Source organism: Coregonus clupeaformis, unplaced genomic scaffold (genome assembly GCF_020615455.1).
Source record: "Coregonus clupeaformis isolate EN_2021a unplaced genomic scaffold, ASM2061545v1 scaf0051, whole genome shotgun sequence".
In the NCBI taxonomy this organism is placed as follows: domain Eukaryota; kingdom Metazoa; phylum Chordata; class Actinopteri; order Salmoniformes; family Salmonidae; genus Coregonus; species Coregonus clupeaformis.
This window is the reverse complement of record NW_025533506.1, coordinates 243,623-264,688: the sequence shown is the minus strand read 5'-3', so window position 1 is coordinate 264,688 and position 21,066 is coordinate 243,623. Positions and strand designations below refer to the sequence as shown.

The following is a 21,066-nucleotide window of genomic DNA, read 5'->3' as shown; positions in this document are numbered from 1 at the left end:
ATTCCAGGTGACTAACTCATGAAGCTGGTTGAGAGAATGCCAAGAGTGTGCAAAGCTGTCATCAAGGCAAAGGGTGGCTATTTGAAGAATCTCAAATATAACAATATATTTTGATTTGTTTAACACTTTTTTTATTTTTATGATCCAATATGGGTTTTTTCATAGTTTTGATGTCTTCACTATTATTATACAATGTAGAAAATAGTCAGAATAAAGAAAAACCCTTGAATGAGTAGGTGTGTCCAAACGTTTGACTGGTACTGTGTGTTGTTCTGGTAGTGCAAACGCCTTTATCCAAAGTGGCGTACAGTCATAAAATGTTCTAACTTACTTATTTTAGAAGAATCTTTTCTCAGTGTTTTAATTAAAGCCACTCTAATTAATGTCAAACAATATCTTAAGTAACACCAAGGTATTAAGGCAGCTTGTTAATTTGACTACTCACTAAGAGTAGTGTCATTTTTACTGTATCCCTGAAACCCAGTCTTAGGGTTAGGGTTAGGGTTAGGGTTAGGGTTAGGGTTAGGGTTAGGGTTAGGGTTAGGGTTAGGGTTAGGGTTAGGGTTAGGGTTAGGGTTAGGGTTAGGGTTAGGGTTAGGGTTAGGGTTAGGGTTAGGGTTACCCAGTCTTACCATGTGATTTATTGTTAGGTTAGTATATAATGAAACCAAACCCAGTCTTACCATGTGATTTATTGTTAGGTTAGTATATAATGTATTAATATGTTTGTAATATGTTTGTAATACTACTGTTGTAAGTATATGTGCTCTTCTGTTGTACTTGACAATCCTTCCTAATGAATAAAGACAAACATTTGGATTTGGACATTTACTTTCGAGAAATAATGTACAAGAACGTCCCCTCTAAAAACACTTGACAAAAACCAACCTCCTGATTGACAGTAAGACTGGCATCACATTTAGCTCCAGCCTCAACCAATATCTCTTTAGGTTCTTCTTTTTTCACAACGTATAGCTTGTCCTCGATACAGACAGACAGATTCAGGGGACAGGGGACCATGGGAGGGGACAGGGGACCATGGGAGGGGACAGGGGACCAGGGGAGGGGACAGGGGACCAGGGGAGGGGACAGGGGACCATGGGAGGGGACAGGGGACCAGGGGACAGGGGACCATGGGAGGGGACAGGGGACCAGGGGAGGGGACAGGGGACCAGGGGAGGGGACAGGGGACCAGGGGAGGGGACAGGGGACCAGGGGAGGGGACAGGGGACCATGGGAGGGGACAGGGGACCATGGGAGGGGACAGGGGACCATGGGAGGGGACAGGGGACCAGGGGAGGGGACAGGGGACCATGGGAGGGGACAGGGGACCATGGGAGGGGACAGGGGACCAGGGGACCATGGGAGGGGACAGGGGACCAGGGGACAGGGGACCAGGGGACAGGGGACCATGGGAGGGGACAGGGGACCATGGGAGGGGACAGGGGACCATGGGAGGGGACAGGGGACCATGGGAGGGGACAGGGGACCAGGGGAGGGGACAGGGGACCATGGGAGGGGACAGGGGACCAGGGGACCATGGGACCATGGGAGGGGACAGGGGACCAGGGGAGGGGACAGGGGACCATGGGAGGGACAGGGGACCAGGGAGGGGACAGGGGACCAGGGGAGGGGACAGGGGACCATGGGAGGGGACAGGGGACCATGGGAGGGGACAGGGGACCATGGGAGGGGACAGGGGACCATGGGAGGGGACAGGGGACCAGGGGAGGGGACAGGGGACCATGGGGAGGGGACAGGGGACCATGGGAGGGGACAGGGGACCAGGGAGGGGGACAGGGGACCAGGGAGGGGACAGGGGACCATGGGAGGGGACAGGGGACCAGGGACAGGGGACCATGGGAGGGGACAGGGGACCATGGGAGGGGACAGGGGACCATGGGAGGGGACAGGGGACCAGGGGAGGGGACAGGGGACCATGGGAGGGGACAGGGGACCATGGGAGGGGACAGGGGACCAGGGGACAGGGGACCATGGGAGGGGACAGGGGACCATGGGAGGGGACAGGGGACCAGGGGAGGGGACAGGGGACCAGGGGAGGGGACAGGGGACCATGGGAGGGGACAGGGGACCAGGGGACAGGGGACCATGGGAGGGGACAGGGGACCATGGGAGGGGACAGGGGACCATGGGAGGGGACAAGGGACCAGGGGAGGGGACAGGGGACCAGGGGACCATGGGAGGGGACAGGGGACCATGGGAGGGGACAGGGGACCATGGGAGGGGACAGGGGACCATGGGAGGGGACAGGGGACCAGGGGACCATGGGAGGGGACAGGGGACCATGGGAGGGGACAGGGGACCATGGGAGGGGACAGGGGACCAGGGGACCATGGGAGGGGACAGGGGACCAGGGGACCATGGGAGGGGACAGGGGACCAGGGGACCATGGGAGGGGACAGGGGACCAGGGGACCATGGGAGGGGACAGGGGACCAGGGGACCATGGGAGGGGACAGGGGACCATGGGAGGGGACAGGGGACCAGGGGACCATGGGAGGGGACAGGGGACCATGGGAGGGGACAGGGGACCATGGGAGGGGACAGGGGACCATGGGAGGGGACAGGGGACCATGGGACAGGGGACCATGGGAGGGGACAGGGGACCAGGGGACAGGGGACCATGGGAGGGGACAGGGGACCAGGGGACAGTTGGGACAGTAACTTTTTTCATGCAGGATTCTTACAAAGACATCAGCAGTAAACATTTTCCTGGTGCTGCGAAACCTGCAGTAAAGCGTTTCCAGGTGCTGTGAAACCTGCAGTAAAGCGTTTCCAGGTGCTGTGAAACCTGCTCTATGTAACATCACTCTGTGGGGTCATGTGACCTACAATAAGGATCAAATCAAAGAAACCATAAAAATATATTAATCTTTGTCCTTTCTCAACTGTTGAATATAAATATATATTTAAATGTAATGAAGAACAAGCATAAACCCTCAGTAACAGAGTGCCTTAAATACATCGCAGATACAACAGTAACTATGACAACATCAACATCTCTATGTTTGGCTTGATACATAAAAGGTTACAAAAAAGCAACAGAGCACGGTGGAGAGATTGACCAGAGACAGCAGTAGGTTGGAACAGAGCACGGTGGAGAGATTGACCAGAGACAGCAGTAGGTTGGAACAGAGCACGGTGGAGAGATTGACCAGAGACAGCAGTAGGTTGGAACAGAGCAGGGTGGAGAGATTGACCAGAGACGGCAGTAGGTAGGAACAGAGCAGGGTGGAGAGATTGACCAGAGAAGGCAGTAGGTTGGAACAGAGCAGGGTGGAGAGATTGACCAGAGAAGGCAGTAGGTTGGAACAGAGCAGGGTGGAGAGATTGACCAGAGACGGCAGTAGGTTGGAACAGAGCAGGGTGGAGAGATTGACCAGAGAAGGCAGTAGGTTGGAACAGAGCAGGGTGGAGAGATTGACCAGAGAAGGCAGTAGGTTGGAACAGAGCAGGGTGGAGAGATTGACCAGAGACGGCAGTAGGTTGGAACAGAGCAGGGTGGAGAGATTGACCAGAGACAGCAGTAGGTTGGAGTAACAATGGAACAGAGCAGGGTTGTAACAATGACAGAGAGAGAGACAGAGAGAGAGCGAGGGAGGGAGAGAGAGAGAGAGAGAGGGAGAGGGAGAGGGAGAGGGAGTGGGAGAGGGAGAGGGAGAGGGAGAGGGAGAGGGAGAGGGAGAGGGAGAGGGTTGTAACAATGTAACAGGCAGCATGGTCTTCTCCTGGAACTGGGCTAGCTGTTTAAGTCTCTCCTGTAGCAACACACATTATCAACAGTAAAGGCTGAACAGCTGTGGTTCTGAACATCTTCATCCGTCTCTTTTTCTTCATCGGTCTGGAGCTGTGCAGAGCAGACAGAGCAGAGCTAGCAAGCCACCCAGGTAGTCTCACTCTGTCTCTGGCATGCCTGCCACTCTGACGTGTTTCTCCTGGTCGAGCCTGTGGAGAGAGAACCATCGTCAGAGCTCTGGGACTGGACCCAAACCCCTAACTGACCTCCACTATACTAAGAAGTAGAACACCAAGAGGACTGGACCCAAACCCCTAACCGACCTCCACTATACTAAGTTAGGAAAACCATGACCTAGACAACCAGGTGAGGGGAGTTCCTTACTAATTAGTGACCTTAATTCAGGGATGGGCAACTGGAAGGCCGCGGGCCACCCCGGACCAATTTCACACAAACAAAAACACAGTCTGCGTTTTGATAGGTCTAGTAGGAGGATTGGCTATTTGGTTTCTAGTAGGAGGATTGGCTATTTGGTTTCTAGTAGGAGGATTGGCTATTTGGTTTCTAGTAGGAGGATTGGCTATTTGGTTTCTAGTAGGAGGATTGGCTATTTGGTTTCTAGTAGGAGGATTGGCTATTTGGTTTCTAGTAGGAGGATTGGCTATTTGGTTTCTAGTAGGAGGATTGGCTATTTGGTTTCTAGTAGGAGGATTGGCCATTTGGTTTCTAGTAGGAGGATTGGCTATTTGGTTTCTAGTAGGAGGATTGGCTATTTGGTTTCTAGTAGGAGGATTGGCCATTTGGTTTCTAGTAGGAGGATTGGCTATTTGGTTTCTAGTAGGAGGATTGGCTATTTGGTTTCTAGTAGGAGGATTGGCTATTTGGTTTCTAGTAGGAGGATTGGCTATTTGGTTTCTAGTAGGAGGATTGGCTATTTGGTTTCTAGTAGGAGGATTGGCTATTTGGTTTCTAGTAGGAGGATTGGCTATTTGGTTTCTAGTAGGAGGATTGGCTATTTGGTTTCTAGTAGGAGGATTGGCTATTTGGTTTCTAGTAGGAGGATTGGCTATTTGGTTTCTAGTAGGAGGATTGGCTATTTGGTTTCTAGTAGGAGGATTGGCTATTTGGTTTCTAGTAGGAGGATTGGCCATTTGGTTTCTAGTAGGAGGATTGGCTATTTGGTTTCTAGTAGGAGGATTGGCTGTATGTGACTTGTTTCAGGAAACTAGGTGTATGTCGCGCGTCACTACTTCACAGGAGAGGCATTTCAACATAAACTTCTTTTAAAAAATCTAAATGCGTTTTTTGGCAGAAATGCCTTCTGGAACATGTGAACTTTCATGTGCCTTAATAACAAACTTGTAAGCCATCTGTAAATACCAATACAATTGTTAAATTACGAGCCTAGCTGGTTTAGCCACAGAAAAAGACAGCAACCGTCCCGCTAGCCATGATTGGCTGAGTTAATGAGTGGGCTGGACATGCCGAGAGATGAGTTCGGATTGGTCTGCCATGTAGCACGCTTCTGTCTATTTGAGCTGGTCAGTATGTGTAGGTAATCCTGTCTAAGGTGGCTTTAAAAATATATATATTGTGTAGTAGAACTGCATAAGTGTTGCTCTCCACCTTCTGGAGGACCGAGTTTTGAAATCAGTGGAATTAGAGTATGATAGCGAAGGAGATGGAGAAAACACCTGTCTCCGGATTACATCTTCAAACTAAGGGCAACCATGGCATCCGTGACAGAGAGGGGGAAGCATCCATCCATGTATACAGGTAAGATAGTCTAGCTAGCTACATTTTCAGATATTACACGTTTCTAATTTGGTCAGAAAGTAGTTTTCATTTCAAGTTAAAGTGTACTGTTACATTTTTACATTTTAGTCATGTAGCAGAGGCTCTTATCCAGAGCGACTTACAGTTAGTGAGTGCATTTTTTTCTTCTTCATTCCAGCCAGCTAGCAAACGTTACGTGTATGATCTGTGTAGTAATATTATTCTTATCTCAGAGCCATTTGCTTTCCTAGTTATAGCCTAATATTAGCTAGCTAACATTGAACCTGGTTGGTTAGCTACCTGCAGATTCAAGCAGGGTAGTAACGTCATGAGTTGGGATTATGGTTCATTGTTTAGCTAGCTAGCTACATGTCTTAACAAAAAGACTCCACTATGCAAGTAACCATTTCAATAGAATGTTAATGATGTCACCACGACAACTGTTGATAGATGTAGCTGGTAAATTCGCTCTGGCTATCTACTCCTCTGTAGCTCAGCTGGTAGAGCACGGCGCTTGTAACGCCAAGGTAGTGGGTTCGATCCCCGGGACCACCCATACACAAAAATGTATGCACGCATGACTGTAAGTCGCTTTGGATAAAAGCGTCTGCTAAATGGCATATTATTATTATTATTATTACTCCGATTTCAGAGCACTCTTGTCTGACTGTGCCAGAGCGCAGAATAACTGACGAATTTCCAAATTCTCAATACCCGTTGAATATGGCCGGTGTCAGTAAACGTTGGCAAAAAAGCATAAATTGTTGCCAGCAGCACAGTTGCAGTCACCAACGCTCTGGATAACATGTAAACAGCCTAACCAGCTCTGCTAGGGCGAGTAAAATGGTCAGAGTGAGCTGTTCTCTCATTTGTGTCTAGAAGTAGCTAGCAAGCTAGCCAACGTTAGCCAGTTAGATTGGGTGCTTGGCTGCTGTTGTTAGGACAGAACGCTCAGATCAACCCTTAGAGATGGGTGGGGCTAAAGCTTAAGAGGGTGTGAACAATGCAGAATGTGTATAGACAAAGAAGAGCTCTCCAGTAGGTGTACCAAAACATTCAAGGACCATTTTCTCAAAAGTGGGGTTAGTTTATCAACTTTCAAAGGAGAATTACTTTCCCATTGTTCCTCAACTGTGGTGTATGATATACCACTAGCTCTGTCTATACTTTTATCCAATGTAAAAAACACAATTTCACATTTTGCTACATAAGACGGAGTAGGAGGATTGGCCATTTGTTTTCAACCTCGCATGGAGGGATTTTCCGCCCTGCACAGATCATTTCTTTCTTTTATCTTATTAGGCGAATCAAACAGCTTTCAGAGATCTGCTAGATTCATTCATTGTTTGATCTGTAGATAGCCATGTATGCATAAAACGATGAAAGCCATATTCATAGCCTATCAAATGGAGACAGAAGGGAATATAGTATGTTTTAAACAGATAGACACAAGATAGCTAAGCAATGTCCGTTATATATACACGACCAGTCAGAAGTTTGGACACACCTACTCATTATTATACCAAGAAGGAGAGTGATGGAGTGCTGCATCAGATGACCTGGCCTCCACAATCCCCCGACCTCAACACAATTGAGATGGTTTGGGATGAGTTGGACCGCAGAGTGAAGGAAAAGCAGCCAACAAGTGCTCAGCATATGTGGGAACTCCTTCAAGACTGTTGGAAAAGCATTCCAGGTGAAGCTGGTTGAGAGAATGATTTTGGGCAATTAGGCCTGGCTTGTAGTCGGCATTCCAATTCATCCCAAAGGTGTTTGATGGAGTTGAGGGCAGGGCTCTATGCAGGTCAGTCAAGTTCTTCCACACCGATCTCAACTAACCATTTCTGTATGGACCTCGCTTTGTGCGGAGGCATTGTCATGCTGAAACAGGAAAAGGCCTACTCCAAAGTGGCGCAGCGGTCTAAGGCACTGCATCTCAGTGCTTGAGGCGTCACTACAGACCCCCTGGTTCGATTCCAGGCTGTATCAAAACCGGCCGTGACTGGGAGTCCCATAGGGCGGCGCACAATTGGCCCAGCACCGTCCGGGTTTGGCCGGGGTAGACGGTCATTGTAAATAAGTATTTGTTCTTAACTGACTTTCCAAGTTAAATAAAGGTACAAAAAATAAAAAAATAAAAACTGTTGCCACAAAGTTGGAAGCACAGAATCGTCTAGAATGTCATTGTATGCTGTAGCATTAATATTTCCATTCACTGGAACTAAGGTGTCTAGCCTGAGCCATGAAAAACAGCCCCAGACCATTATTCCTCCTCCACCAAACTTTACAGTTGGCACTATGCATTCGGGCAGGTAGCGTTTTTCTGGCATCCACCAAACCCAGATTCGTATGTCAGACTGCCAGATGGTGAAGCATGATTCATCACTCCAGAGAACGCGTTTCCACTGCTCCAGAGTCCAATGGCGGCGAGCTTTACACCACTCCAGCCGACGCTTGGCATTGCGCATGGTGATCTTAGGCTTGTGTGTGGCTGCGCGGCCATGGAAACCCATTTCATAATATAATAATAATATAACATGCCATTTAGCAGACGCTTTTATCCAAAGCGACTTACAGTCATGCGTGCATACATTTTTGTGTGTGGGTGGTCCCGGGGATCGAACCCACTACCTTGGCGTTACAAGCGCCGTGCTCTACCAGCTGAGCTTCCTAAAGAACAATAACTGTGCTGACGTTGCTTCCAGAGGCAGTTTGGAACTCGGTAGTGAGTGTTGCAACCAGAAGGACAGACGATTTTTACGGGCTACGCGCTTCAGCACTCGGCGGTCCACTTCACAATAACAGCACTTACAGTTGACCAGGGCAGCTCTAGCAGGGCAGAAATTTGACGAGCGGACTTGTTGGAAAGGTGGCATCCTATGACGGTGCCACGTTGAAAGTCACTGAGTTCTTCAGTAAGGCCATTCTACTGCTAATGCTTGTCTATGGAGATTGCATGGCTGTTTGCTCTCTACACCTGTCAGCAACGGGTCTGTCTAGCTTACACTCCTCTGTTGTGTTCCGTAGGCCTCCAGGCTATAACATATTTATTGAAATAGGCTATAACATATTTATTGAAATAGGCTATAACATATTTATTGAAATAGGCTATAACATATTTATTGAAATAGGCTATAACATATTTATTGAAATAGGCTATAACATATTTATTGAAATAGGCTATAACATATTTATTGAAATAGGCTATAACATATTTATTGAAATAGGCTATAACATATTTATTGAAATAGGCTATAACATATTTATTGAAATAGGCTATAACATATTTATTGAAATAGGCTATAACATATTTATTGAAATAGGCTATAACATATTTATTGAAATAGGCTTTAACATATTTATTGAAATAGGCTTATAACATATTTATTGAAATAGGCTATAACATATTTATTGAAATAGGCTATAACATATTTATTGAAATAGGCTATAACATATTTATTGAAATAGGCTATAACATATTTATTGAAATAGGCTATAACATATTTATTGAAATAGGCTATAACATATTTATTGAAATAGGCTATAACATATTTATTGAAATAGGCTTTAACATATTTATTGAAATAGGCTATAACATATTTATTGAAATAGGCTATAACATATTTATTGAAATAGGCTATAACATATTTATTGAAATAGGCTATAACATATTTATTGAAATAGGCTTTAACATATTTATTGAAATAGGCTATAACATATTTATTGAAATAGGCTATAACATATTTATTGAAATAGGCTATAACATATTTATTGAAATAGGCTATAACATATTTATTGAAATAGGCTATAACATATTTATTGAAATAGGCTATAACATATTTATTGAAATAGGCTATAACATATTTATTGAAATAGGCTATAACATATTTATTGAAATAGGCTATAACATATTTATTGAAATAGGCTTTAACATATTTATTGAAATAGGCTATAACATATTTATTGAAATAGGCTTTAACATATTTATTGAAATAGGCTATAACATATTTATTGAAATAGGCTATAACATATTTATTGAAATAGGCTATAACATATTTATTGAAATAGGCTATAACATATTTATTGAAATAGGCTATAACATATTTATTGAAATAGGCTATAACATATTTATTGAAATAGGCTATAACATATTTATTGAAATAGGCTATAACATATAGGAATAGGTCAATTACTCTGAATGTCGTGTGCTCTTCACTGTCCGGCGCCAGTCAAGTTCAACTAGGCTAAACCATTGTCTGTCACATCACGATGTCGTCACTATCGACGATGGCTGTCAATCATCATCAAGACGATGAATGGTGTTGAATGGAGTTGAAGGATGGGACTAAGAACTAACAAAAAATAATAACAACAAGATAACTAATGTAAAGCATACTGTGTCCATAATAAGTATATAGGTTATAGGTTGTGAGCTTTTGTGAAAGAGCACAGTTAGAAAGATATGGCATATAGAAGCAAACCGGATGGACATCATGAAAATGATCGGAGAGGTTGAGAGTAGAAGAAGTTCAGGAGTAAAAACAAACAAAATATAATTATTGTCAAATTGACTGTGTCCATAAAATGTATATAGTATGTATGAGCTGGAAGTAGAGGCCTAAGCATTGTTGTTCACTAGTTTACTCCAATTAGGGAAGGGGTGGTGGGGTTGGAAAGTAATAAAGGGGAATATATGTTTTTTTTAAAGGATATGTATATGCATGTGTATATGTGTATATGTATGTGTATGTATATATATATATATATATATATATATATATATATATAAACATGGGGGATTGGAAGTGATGCAGACAATTACATTGATGGAAGTTACAATCTATCTGCAATATCAAGCTGATCTACCCAATTAAAAAAAAAAGAGGAAAAAAAAGTGATAAATTAATAAACCTACCATTAAAATTATAGACTGATCATTTCTTTGTCAGTGGGCAAACGTACAAAATCAGCAGGGGATGAAATACTGTTTTCCCTCACTGTATACTCCATAGACATACTCTTTAATGCAGTCTGGTATAGAGATATACTCCATAGTGTCACGAGAATTTTGTTATCTCAGTGGTTGAACTCAACTATCACTTAAGCTTTGAATAATTCCCAGAGGTTGTAAGGCTCTGGTTAACGAAGAATTAAACAAATTCCCAATTTTCCCGCTAAAAACACACACAGTCTTTTTACATGCGTCCACACAAAGGACTTTGCTCCGCCCACCTTCAGGCGGCCTGTAACTTTCCACAGTATAGAATGTTTAAGTTTAGCAGTTTCTAGGTCCCCCCTCCTATGGAATGTTTGTCTCCAACCGTTTCTAGGTCCCCCCTCCTATGGAATGTTTGTCTCCAACCGTTTCTAGGTCCCCCCTCCTATGGAATGAAAATCATCTATCACATAGATTTACTCTTTAATGCAGTCTGGAATAGAGATATTGTAGGAGCCGTTCCGGCTGTTTGTGAGTTGTGTATAGGTTGTCTGTCAAGGGTTATTTGAACTTTTTTTTGCACACTAGAGGGCAGTACGTGTTGGGGTCATGGGTCACCAGGAAGTGGTTAGCACTGCTGAGAGGATACGGTTCTTACCGTATCACAGATAAAGCTTATAGAATGCATCTCTGCACCTTTTCTATAGGAATATGTGTATTGGAGCTATTTATATTTTATATGAGCAATAAATGAGAACTTCACCCAAAAATAAACCTTCACCCGAATAGAGTACTGTTTGGAAAGCTGATTCCTGTGGACGCGTTACGGACGGCTCTCTTCTGTGGACGCGTTACGGACGGCTCTCTCCTGTGGACGCGTTACGGACGGCTCTCTCCTGTGGACGCGTTACGGACGGCTCTCTCCCTGTGGACGCTGCTACGGACGGCTCTCCCCTGTGGACGCGTTACGGACGGCTCTCTCCTGTGGACGCGTTACGGACGGCTCTCTCCTGTGGACGCGTTACGGACGGCTCTCTCCTGTGGACGCGTTACGGACGGCTCTCTCCTGTGGACGCGTTACGGACGGCTCTCTCCTGTGGACGCGTTACGGACGGCTCTCTCCTGTGGACGCGTTACGGACGGCTCTCTCCTGTGGACGCGTTACGGACGGCTCTCTCTCCTGTGGACGCGCGACGGACGGCTCTCTCCTGTGGACGCGTTACGGACGGCTCTCTCCTGTGGACGCGTTCACGGGACGGCTCTCTCCTGTGGGACGCGTTATGGACGGCTCTCTCCTGTGGACGCGTTATGGACGGCTCTCTCCTGTGGACGCGATACGGACGGCTCTCTCCTGTGGACGCGTTATGGACGGCTCTCTCCTGTGGACGCGTTATGGACGGCTCTCTCCTGTGCCAGTCGCTTTTCAAAGGGAATTGCCACTACAGATATCCTACATAGACTTACTCTTTAATGCAGTCTGGTATAGAGACATATTCCATAGGGACCAGTTCAGAAAGGTCTGTCAAGTTGAACACAAACTGGATCTTCTGGCTGAACTTTGAGCTGAAACAAGGAAAGCAGAAGACATTTAGGGAATGATCTGATAGGTTAGATACCTCATCTTAATTGTCCATCATCTTAATTATGAAAACACCCAGGCACCTACTGTACCTTATGAAGGGTTATTACCTACCTTATGAAGGGTTTGGTGAAGGTTATGAAGGGTTATAGCACATGACCACCTACCTTATAAAAGAGTTTGGTGAAGGTTATGAAGGGTTATAACACATGATCACCTACCTTATAAAGAGTTTGGTGAAGGTTATGAAGGGTTATAACACATGATCACCTACCTTATAAAGAGTTTGGTGAAGTTTATGAAGGGTTATAGCACATGACCACCTACCTTATAAAGAGTTTGGTGAAGGTTATGAAGGGTTATAGCACATGATCACCTACCTTATAAAGGGTTTGGTGACGTGTATGAAGGGTTATAGCACATGACCACCTACCTTATAAAGAGTTTGGTGAGGGCCAGGAGGGTGCGGATAAACCAGGAAGGGTGGACGATAATCAACGACTTCAAATTCTTCCTTAACCTGGAACAGAGGAGAAAGGCCTTGTCCTTAGTGAACATCCAATGGCTTAGGCAACGGGTATCATCAGTTGCTTAGGCAACGGGCATCATCAGTTGTTTAGGCAACGGGCATCATCAGTTGCTTAGGCAACGGGCATCATCAGTTGCTTAGGCAACGGGCATCATCAGTTGCTTGGCTAACGGGTATCATCAGTTGCTTAGGCAACGGGCATCATCAGTTGTTTAGGCAACGGGCATCATCAGTTGCTTAGGCAACGGGCATCATCAGTTGCTTAGGCAACGGGCATCATCAGTTGCTTGGCTAACGGGTATCATCAGTTGCTTAGGCAACGGGCATCATCAGTTGTTTAGGCAACGGGCATCATCAGTTGCTTAGGCAACGGGCATCATCAGTTGCTTAGGCAACGGGCATCATCAGTTGCTTAGGCAACGGGCATCATCAGTTGCTTAGGCAACGGGCATGGACTGAATGCCAAATATCCAATAATCGGATAGGTGTAAGTAATATCTTAATGACTCTACAATATTGCTCTGATCAGACCCTACACCCATCCAGTTCCCTCATATACGGAGCTGTGATCTGATCAGACCCTACACCCATCCTGTTCCCTCATATACGGAGCTGTGATCTGATCAGACCCTACACCCATCCAGTTCCCTCATATACAGAGCTGTGATCTGATCAGACCCTACACCCATCCAGTTCCCTCATATACGGAGCTGTGATCTGATCAGACCCTACACCCATCCTGTTCCCTCATATACGGAGCTGTGATCTGATCAGACCCTACACCCATCCAGTTCCCTCATATACGGAGCTGTGATCTGATCAGACCCTACATCCATCCAGTTCCCTCATATACGGAGCTGTGATCTGATCAGACCCTACACCCATCCAGTTCCCTCATATACGGAGCTGTGATCTGATCCTACACCCATCCAGTTCCCTCATATACGGAGCTGTGATCTGATCAGACCCTACACCCATCCAGTTCCCTCATATACGGAGCTGTGATCTGATCCTACACCCATCCAGTTCCCTCATATACGGAGCTGTGATCTGATCAGACCCTACACCCAACCAGTTCCCTCATATACGGAGCTGTGATCTGATCAGACCCTACACCCATCCAGTTCCCTCATATACGGAGCTGTGATCTGATCAGACCCTACACCCATCCAGTTCCCTCATATACGGAGCTGTGATCTGATCAGACCCTACACCCATCCAGTTCCCTCATATACGGAGCTGTGATCTGATCAGACCCTACACCCATCCAGTTCCCTCATATACAGAGCTGTGATCTGATCCTACACCCATCCAGTTCCCTCATATACGGAGCTGTGATCTGATCAGACCCTACACCCATCCAGTTCCCTCATATACGGAGCTGTGATCTGATCAGACCCTACACCCATCCAGTTCCCTCATATACGGAGCTGTGATCTGATCAGACCCTACACCCATCCAGTTCCCTCATATACGGAGCTGTGATCTGATCAGACCCTAAACCCATCCAGTTCCCTCATATACGGAGCTGTGATCTGATCAGACCCTACACCCATCCAGTTCCCTCATATACGGAGCTGTGATCTGATCAGACCCTACACCCATCCAGTTCCCTCATATACGGAGCTGTGATCTGATCCTACACCCATCCTGTTCCCTCATATACGGAGCTGTGATCTGATCAGACCCTACACCCATCCAGTTCCCTCATATACAGAGCTGTGATCTGATCAGACCCTACACCCATCCAGTTCCCTCATATACGGAGCTGTGATCTGATCAGACCCTACACCCATCCAGTTCCCTCATATACGGAGCTGTGATCAGATCAGACCCTACACCCATCCAGTTCCCTCATATACGGAGCTGTGATCAGACCCTAAACCCATCCTGTTCCCTCATATCAACGAGGGACCATGAAGAAGTGTGAAATGTTAATTTGAGATGCGTGTTCTAGGGTTGTTTTGAGATGCGTGTTCTAGGGTTGATTTGAGATGCGTGTTCTAGGGTTGATTTGAGAAGCGTGTAGAAATGATTTGGGTCTGGTTACCAAGTCTACAGGGAACAGAGTCACTGGTCTACTGGGTACCAGGATAACATAGTAACTGGTCTACTGGGTAACATAGTAACTGGTCTACTGGGTAACATAGTAACTGGTCTACTGGGTAACATAGTAACTGGTCTACTGGGTAACTGGTCTACTGGGTAACATAGTAACTGGTCTACTGGGTAACATAGTAACTGGTCTACTGGGTAACATAGTAACTGGTCTACTGGGTAACATAGTAACTGGTCTACTGGGTAACATAGTAACTGGTCTACTGGGTAACATAGTAACTGGTCTACTGGGTAACATAGTAACTGGTCTACTGGGTAACATAGTAACTGGTCTACTGGGTAACATAGTAACTGGTCTACTGGGTAACATAGTAACTGGTCTACTGGGTAACATAGTAACTGGTCTACTGGGTAACATAGTAACTGGTCTACTGGGTAACATAGTAACTGGTCTACTGGGTAACATAGTAACTGGTCTACTGGGTAACATAGTAACTGGTCTACTGGGTAACATAGTAACTGGTCTACTGGGTAACAGAGTAACTGGTCTACTGGGTAACATAGTAACTGGTCTACTGGGTAACATAGTAACTGGTCTACTGGGTAACATAGTAACTGGTCTACTGGGTAACATAGTAACTGGTCTACTGGGTACCAGGATAACATAGTAACTGGTCTACTGGGTAACATAGTAACTGGTCTACTGGGTAACATAGTAACTGGTCTACTGGGTAACATAGTAACTGGTCTACTGGGTAACATAGTAACTGGTCTACTGGGTAACATAGTAACTGGTCTACTGGGTAACATAGTAACTGGTCTACTGGGTAACTGGTCTACTGGGTAACATAGTAACTGGTCTACTGGGTAACATAGTAACTGGTCTACTGGGTAACATAGTAACTGGTCTACTGGGTAACATAGTAACTGGTCTACTGGGTAACTGGTCTACTGGGTAACATAGTAACTGGTCTACTGGGTAACATAGTAACTGGTCTACTGGGTAACAGGTAACAGAGTAACTGGTCTACTGGGTAACATAGTAACAGGTCTACTGGGTAACATAGTAACTGGTCTACTGGGTAACATAGTAACTGGTCTACTGGGTAACATAGTAACAGGTCTACTGGGTAACATAGTAACTGGTCTACTGGGTAACAGGTCTACTGGGTAACATAGTAACTGGTCTACTGGGTAACATAGTAACTGGTCTACTGGGTAACATAGTAACTGGTCTACTGGGTAACATAGTAACTGGTCTACTGGGTAACATAGTAACTGGTCTACTGGGTAACATAGTAACTGGTCTACTGGGTAACATAGTAACTGGTCTACTGGGTAACATAGTAACTGGTCTACTGGGTAACATAGTAACTGGTCTACTGGGTAACATAGTAACTGGTCTACTGGGTAACATAGTAACTGGTCTACTGGGTAACATAGTAACTGGTCTACTGGGTAACATAGTAACTGGTCTACTGGGTAACATAGTAACTGGTCTACTGGGTAACATAGTAACTGGTCTACTGGGTAACATAGTAACTGGTCTACTGGGTAACATAGTAACTGGTCTACTGGGTAACATAGTAACTGGTCTACTGGGTAACATAGTAACTGGTCTACTGGGTAACATAGTAACTGGTCTACTGGGTAACATAGTAACTGGTCTACTGGGTAACATAGTAACTGGTCTACTGGGTAACATAGTAACTGGTCTACTGGGTAACATAGTAACTGGTCTACTGGGTAACATAGTAACTGGTCTACTGGGTAACATAGTAACTGGTCTACTGGGTAACATAGTAACTGGTCTACTGGGTAACATAGTAACTGGTCTACTGGGTAACATAGTAACTGGTCTACTGGGTAACATAGTAACTGGTCTACTGGGTAACATAGTAACTGGTCTACTGGGTAACATAGTAACTGGTCTACTGGGTAACATAGTAACTGGTCTACTGGGTAACATAGTAACTGGTCTACTGGGTAACATAGTAACTGGTCTACTGGGTAACATAGTAACTGGTCTACTGGGTAACATAGTAACTGGTCTACTGGGTAACATAGTAACAGGTCTACTGGGTAACATAGTAACTGGTCTACTGGGTAACATAGTAACTGGTCTACTGGGTAACATAGTAACTGGTCTACTGGGTAACATAGTAACTGGTCTACTGGGTAACATAGTAACTGGTCTACTGGGTAACATAGTAACTGGTCTACTGGGTAACATAGTAACAGGTCTACTGGGTAACATAGTAACTGGTCTACTGGGTAACAGGTAACAGAGTAACTGGTCTACTGGGTAACTGGTCTACTGGGTAACATAGTAACTGGTCTACTGGGTAACATAGTAACTGGTCTACTGGGTAACATAGTAACTGGTCTACTGGGTAACATAGTAACTGGTCTACTGGGTAACATAGTAACTGGTCTACTGGGTAACATAGTAACTGGTCTACTGGGTAACATAGTAACTGGTCTACTGGGTAACATAGTAACTGGTCTACTGGGTAACATAGTAACTGGTCTACTGGGTAACATAGTAACTGGTCTACTGGGTAACATAGTAACTGGTCTACTGGGTAACATAGTAACTGGTCTACTGGGTAACATAGTAACTGGTCTACTGGGTAACATAGTAACTGGTCTACTGGGTAACATAGTAACTGGTCTACTGGGTAACATAGTAACTGGTCTACTGGGTAACATAGTAACTGGTCTACTGGGTAACATAGTAACTGGTCTACTGGGTAACATAGTAACTGGTCTACTGGGTAACATAGTAACTGGTCTACTGGGTAACATAGTAACTGGTCTACTGGGTAACATAGTAACTGGTCTACTGGGTAACATAGTAACTGGTCTACTGGGTAACATAGTAACTGGTCTACTGGGTAACATAGTAACTGGTCTACTGGGTAACATAGTAACTGGTCTACTGGGTAACATAGTAACTGGTCTACTGGGTAACATAGTAACTGGTCTACTGGGTAACATAGTAACTGGTCTACTGGGTAACATAGTAACTGGTCTACTGGGTAACATAGTAACTGGTCTACTGGGTAACATAGTAACTGGTCTACTGGGTAACATAGTAACTGGTCTACTGGGTAACATAGTAACTGGTCTACTGGGTAACATAGTAACTGGTCTACTGGGTAACATGGTAACAAGTAACTGGTCTACTGGGTAACATAGTAACTGGTCTACTGGGTAACATAGTAACTGGTCTACTGGGTAACATAGTAACTGGTCTACTGGGTAACATAGTAACTGGTCTACTGGGTAACATAGTAACTGGTCTACTGGGTAACATAGTAACTGGTCTACTGGGTAACATAGTAACTGGTCTACTGGGTAACATAGTAACTGGTCTACTGGGTAACATAGTAACTGGTCTACTGGGTAACATAGTAACTGGTCTACTGGGTAACATAGTAACTGGTCTACTGGGTAACATAGTAACTGGTCTACTGGGTAACATAGTAACTGGTCTACTGGGTAACATAGTAACTGGTCTACTGGGTAACATAGTAACTGGTCTACTGGGTAACATAGTAACTGGTCTACTGGGTAACATAGTAACTGGTCTACTGGGTAACATAGTAACTGGTCTACTGGGTAACATAGTAACTGGTCTACTGGGTAACATAGTAACTGGTCTACTGGGTAACATAGTAACTGGTCTACTGGGTAACATAGTAACTGGTCTACTGGGTAACATAGTAACTGGTCTACTGGGTAACATAGTAACTGGTCTACTGGGTAACATAGTAACTGGTCTACTGGGTAACATAGTAACTGGTCTACTGGGTAACATAGTAACTGGTCTACTGGGTAACATAGTAACTGGTCTACTGGGTAACATAGTAACTGGTCTACTGGGTAACATAGTAACAGGTCTACTGGGTAACAGGTAACATAGTAACTGGTCTACTGGGTAACATAGTAACTGGTCTACTGGGTAACATAGTAACTGGTCTACTGGGTAACATAGTAACTGGTCTACTGGGTAACATAGTAACTGGTCTACTGGGTAACATAGTAACTGGTCTACTGGGTAACATAGTAACTGGTCTACTGGGTAACATAGTAACTGGTCTACTGGGTAACATAGTAACTGGTCTACTGGGTAACATAGTAACTGGTCTACTGGGTAACATAGTAACTGGTCTACTGGGTAACATAGTAACTGGTCTACTGGGTAACTGGTCTACTGGGTAACATAGTAACTGGTCTACTGGGTAACATAGTAACTGGTCTACTGGGTAACATAGTAACTGGTCTACTGGGTAACATAGTAACTGGTCTACTGGGTAACATAGTAACTGGTCTACTGGGTAACATAGTAACTGGTCTACTGGGTAACATAGTAACTGGTCTACTGGGTAACATAGTAACTGGTCTACTGGGTAACATAGTAACTGGTCTACTGGGTAACATAGTAACTGGTCTACTGGGTAACATAGTAACTGGTCTACTGGGTAACATAGTAACTGGTCTACTGGGTAACATAGTAACTGGTCTACTGGGTAACATAGTAACTGGTCTACTGGGTAACATAGTAACTGGTCTACTGGGGAACATAGTAACTGGTCTACTGGGTAACATAGTAACTGGTCTACTGGGTAACATAGTAACTGGTCTACTGGGTAACATAGTAACTGGTCTACTGGGTAACATAGTAACTGGTCTACTGGGTAACATAGTAACTGGTCTACTGGGTAACATAGTAACTGGTCTACTGGGTAACATAGTAACTGGTCTACTGGGTAACATAGTAACTGGTCTACTGGGTAACATAGTAACTGGTCTACTGGGTAACATAGTAACTGGTCTACTGGGTAACATAGTAACTGGTCTACTGGGTAACATAGTAACTGGTCTACTGGGTAACATAGTAACTGGTCTACTGGGTAACATAGTAACTGGTCTACTGGGTAACATAGTAACTGGTCTACTGGGTAACATAGTAACTGGTCTACTGGGTAACATAGTAACTGGTCTACTGGGTAACATAGTAACTGGTCTACTGGGTAACATAGTAACTGGTCTACTGGGTAACAGGATAACATAGTAACTGGTCTACTGGGTAACATAGTAACTGGTCTACTGGGTAACATAGTAACTGGTCTACTGGGTAACTGGTCTACTGGGTAACATAGTAACTGGTCTACTGGGTAACATAGTAACTGGTCTACTGGGTAACATAGTAACTGGTCTACTGGGTAACATAGTAACTGGTCTACTGGGTAACATAGTAACTGGTCTACTGGGTAACATAGTAACTGGTCTACTGGGTAACATAGTAACTGGTCTACTGGGTAACATAGTAACTGGTCTACTGGGTAACATAGTAACTGGTCTACTGGGTAACATAGTAACTGGTCTACTGGGTAACATAGTAACTGGTCTACTGGGTAACATAGTAACTGGTCTACTGGGTAACATAGTAACTGGTCTACTGGGTAACATAGTAACTGGTCTACTGGGTAACATAGTAACTGGTCTACTGGGTAACATAGTAACTGGTCTACTGGGTAACATAGTAACTGGTCTACTGGGTAACATAGTAACTGGTCTACTGGGTAACATAGTAACTGGTCTACTGGGTAACTGGTCTACTGGGTAACATAGTAACTGGTCTACTGGGTAACATAGTAACTGGTCTACTGGGTAACATAGTAACTGGTCTACTGGGTAACATAGTAACTGGTCTACTGGGTAACATAGTAACTGGTCTACTGGGTAACATAGTAACTGGTCTACTGGGTAACATAGTAACTGGTCTACTGGGTAACATAGTAACTGGTCTACTGGGTAACATAGTAACTGGTCTACTGGGTAACATAGTAACTGGTCTACTGGGTAACATAGTAACTGGTCTACTGGGTAACATAGTAACTGGTCTACTGGGTAACATAGTAACTGGTCTACTGGGTAACATAGTAACTGGTCTACTGGGTAACATAGTAACTGGTCTACTGGGTAACATAGTAACTGGTCTACTGGGTAACATAGTAACTGGTCTACTGGGTAACATAGTAACTGGTCTACTGGGTAACATAGTAACTGGTCTACTGGGTAACATAGTAACTGGTCTACTGGGTAACATAGTAACTGGTCTACTGGGTAACATAGTAACTGGTCTACTGGGTAACATAGTAACTGGTCTACTGGGTAACATAGTAACTGGTCTACTGGGTAACATAGTAACTGGTCTACTGGGTAACATAGTAACTGGTCTACTGGGTAACATAGTAACTGGTCTACTGGGTAACATAGTAACTGGTCTACTGGGTAACATAGTAACTGGTCTACTGGGTAACATAGTAACTGGTCTACTGGGTAACATAGTAACTGGTCTACTGGGTAACATAGTAACTGGTCTACTGGGTAACATAGTAACTGGTCTACTGGGTAACATAG

The 21,066-nt window shown here is 44.7% G+C and overlaps 1 protein-coding gene across 3 annotated transcripts in view; it reads right to left on the bottom strand.

Annotated features, from left to right (window-relative positions):
- Positions 1-3,670: 3,670 nt before the first annotated feature.
- bnip2 (BCL2 interacting protein 2) overlaps positions 3,671-21,066 on the bottom strand; it is a 109,047-nt gene continuing 91,651 nt past the window's right edge. For all 3 annotated transcript variants that reach the window (XM_045212780.1, XM_045212779.1, XM_045212781.1), the window contains 3 exons: positions 12,481-12,567; positions 11,933-12,031; positions 3,671-3,965 (listed from right to left, as the gene is read on the bottom strand). In XM_045212780.1, the coding sequence (XP_045068715.1) occupies positions 3,914-3,965; positions 11,933-12,031; positions 12,481-12,567 (238 nt within the window). In that variant the 3' untranslated portion in view covers positions 3,671-3,913. The remainder of the gene's footprint in view (positions 3,966-11,932; positions 12,032-12,480; positions 12,568-21,066) is intronic.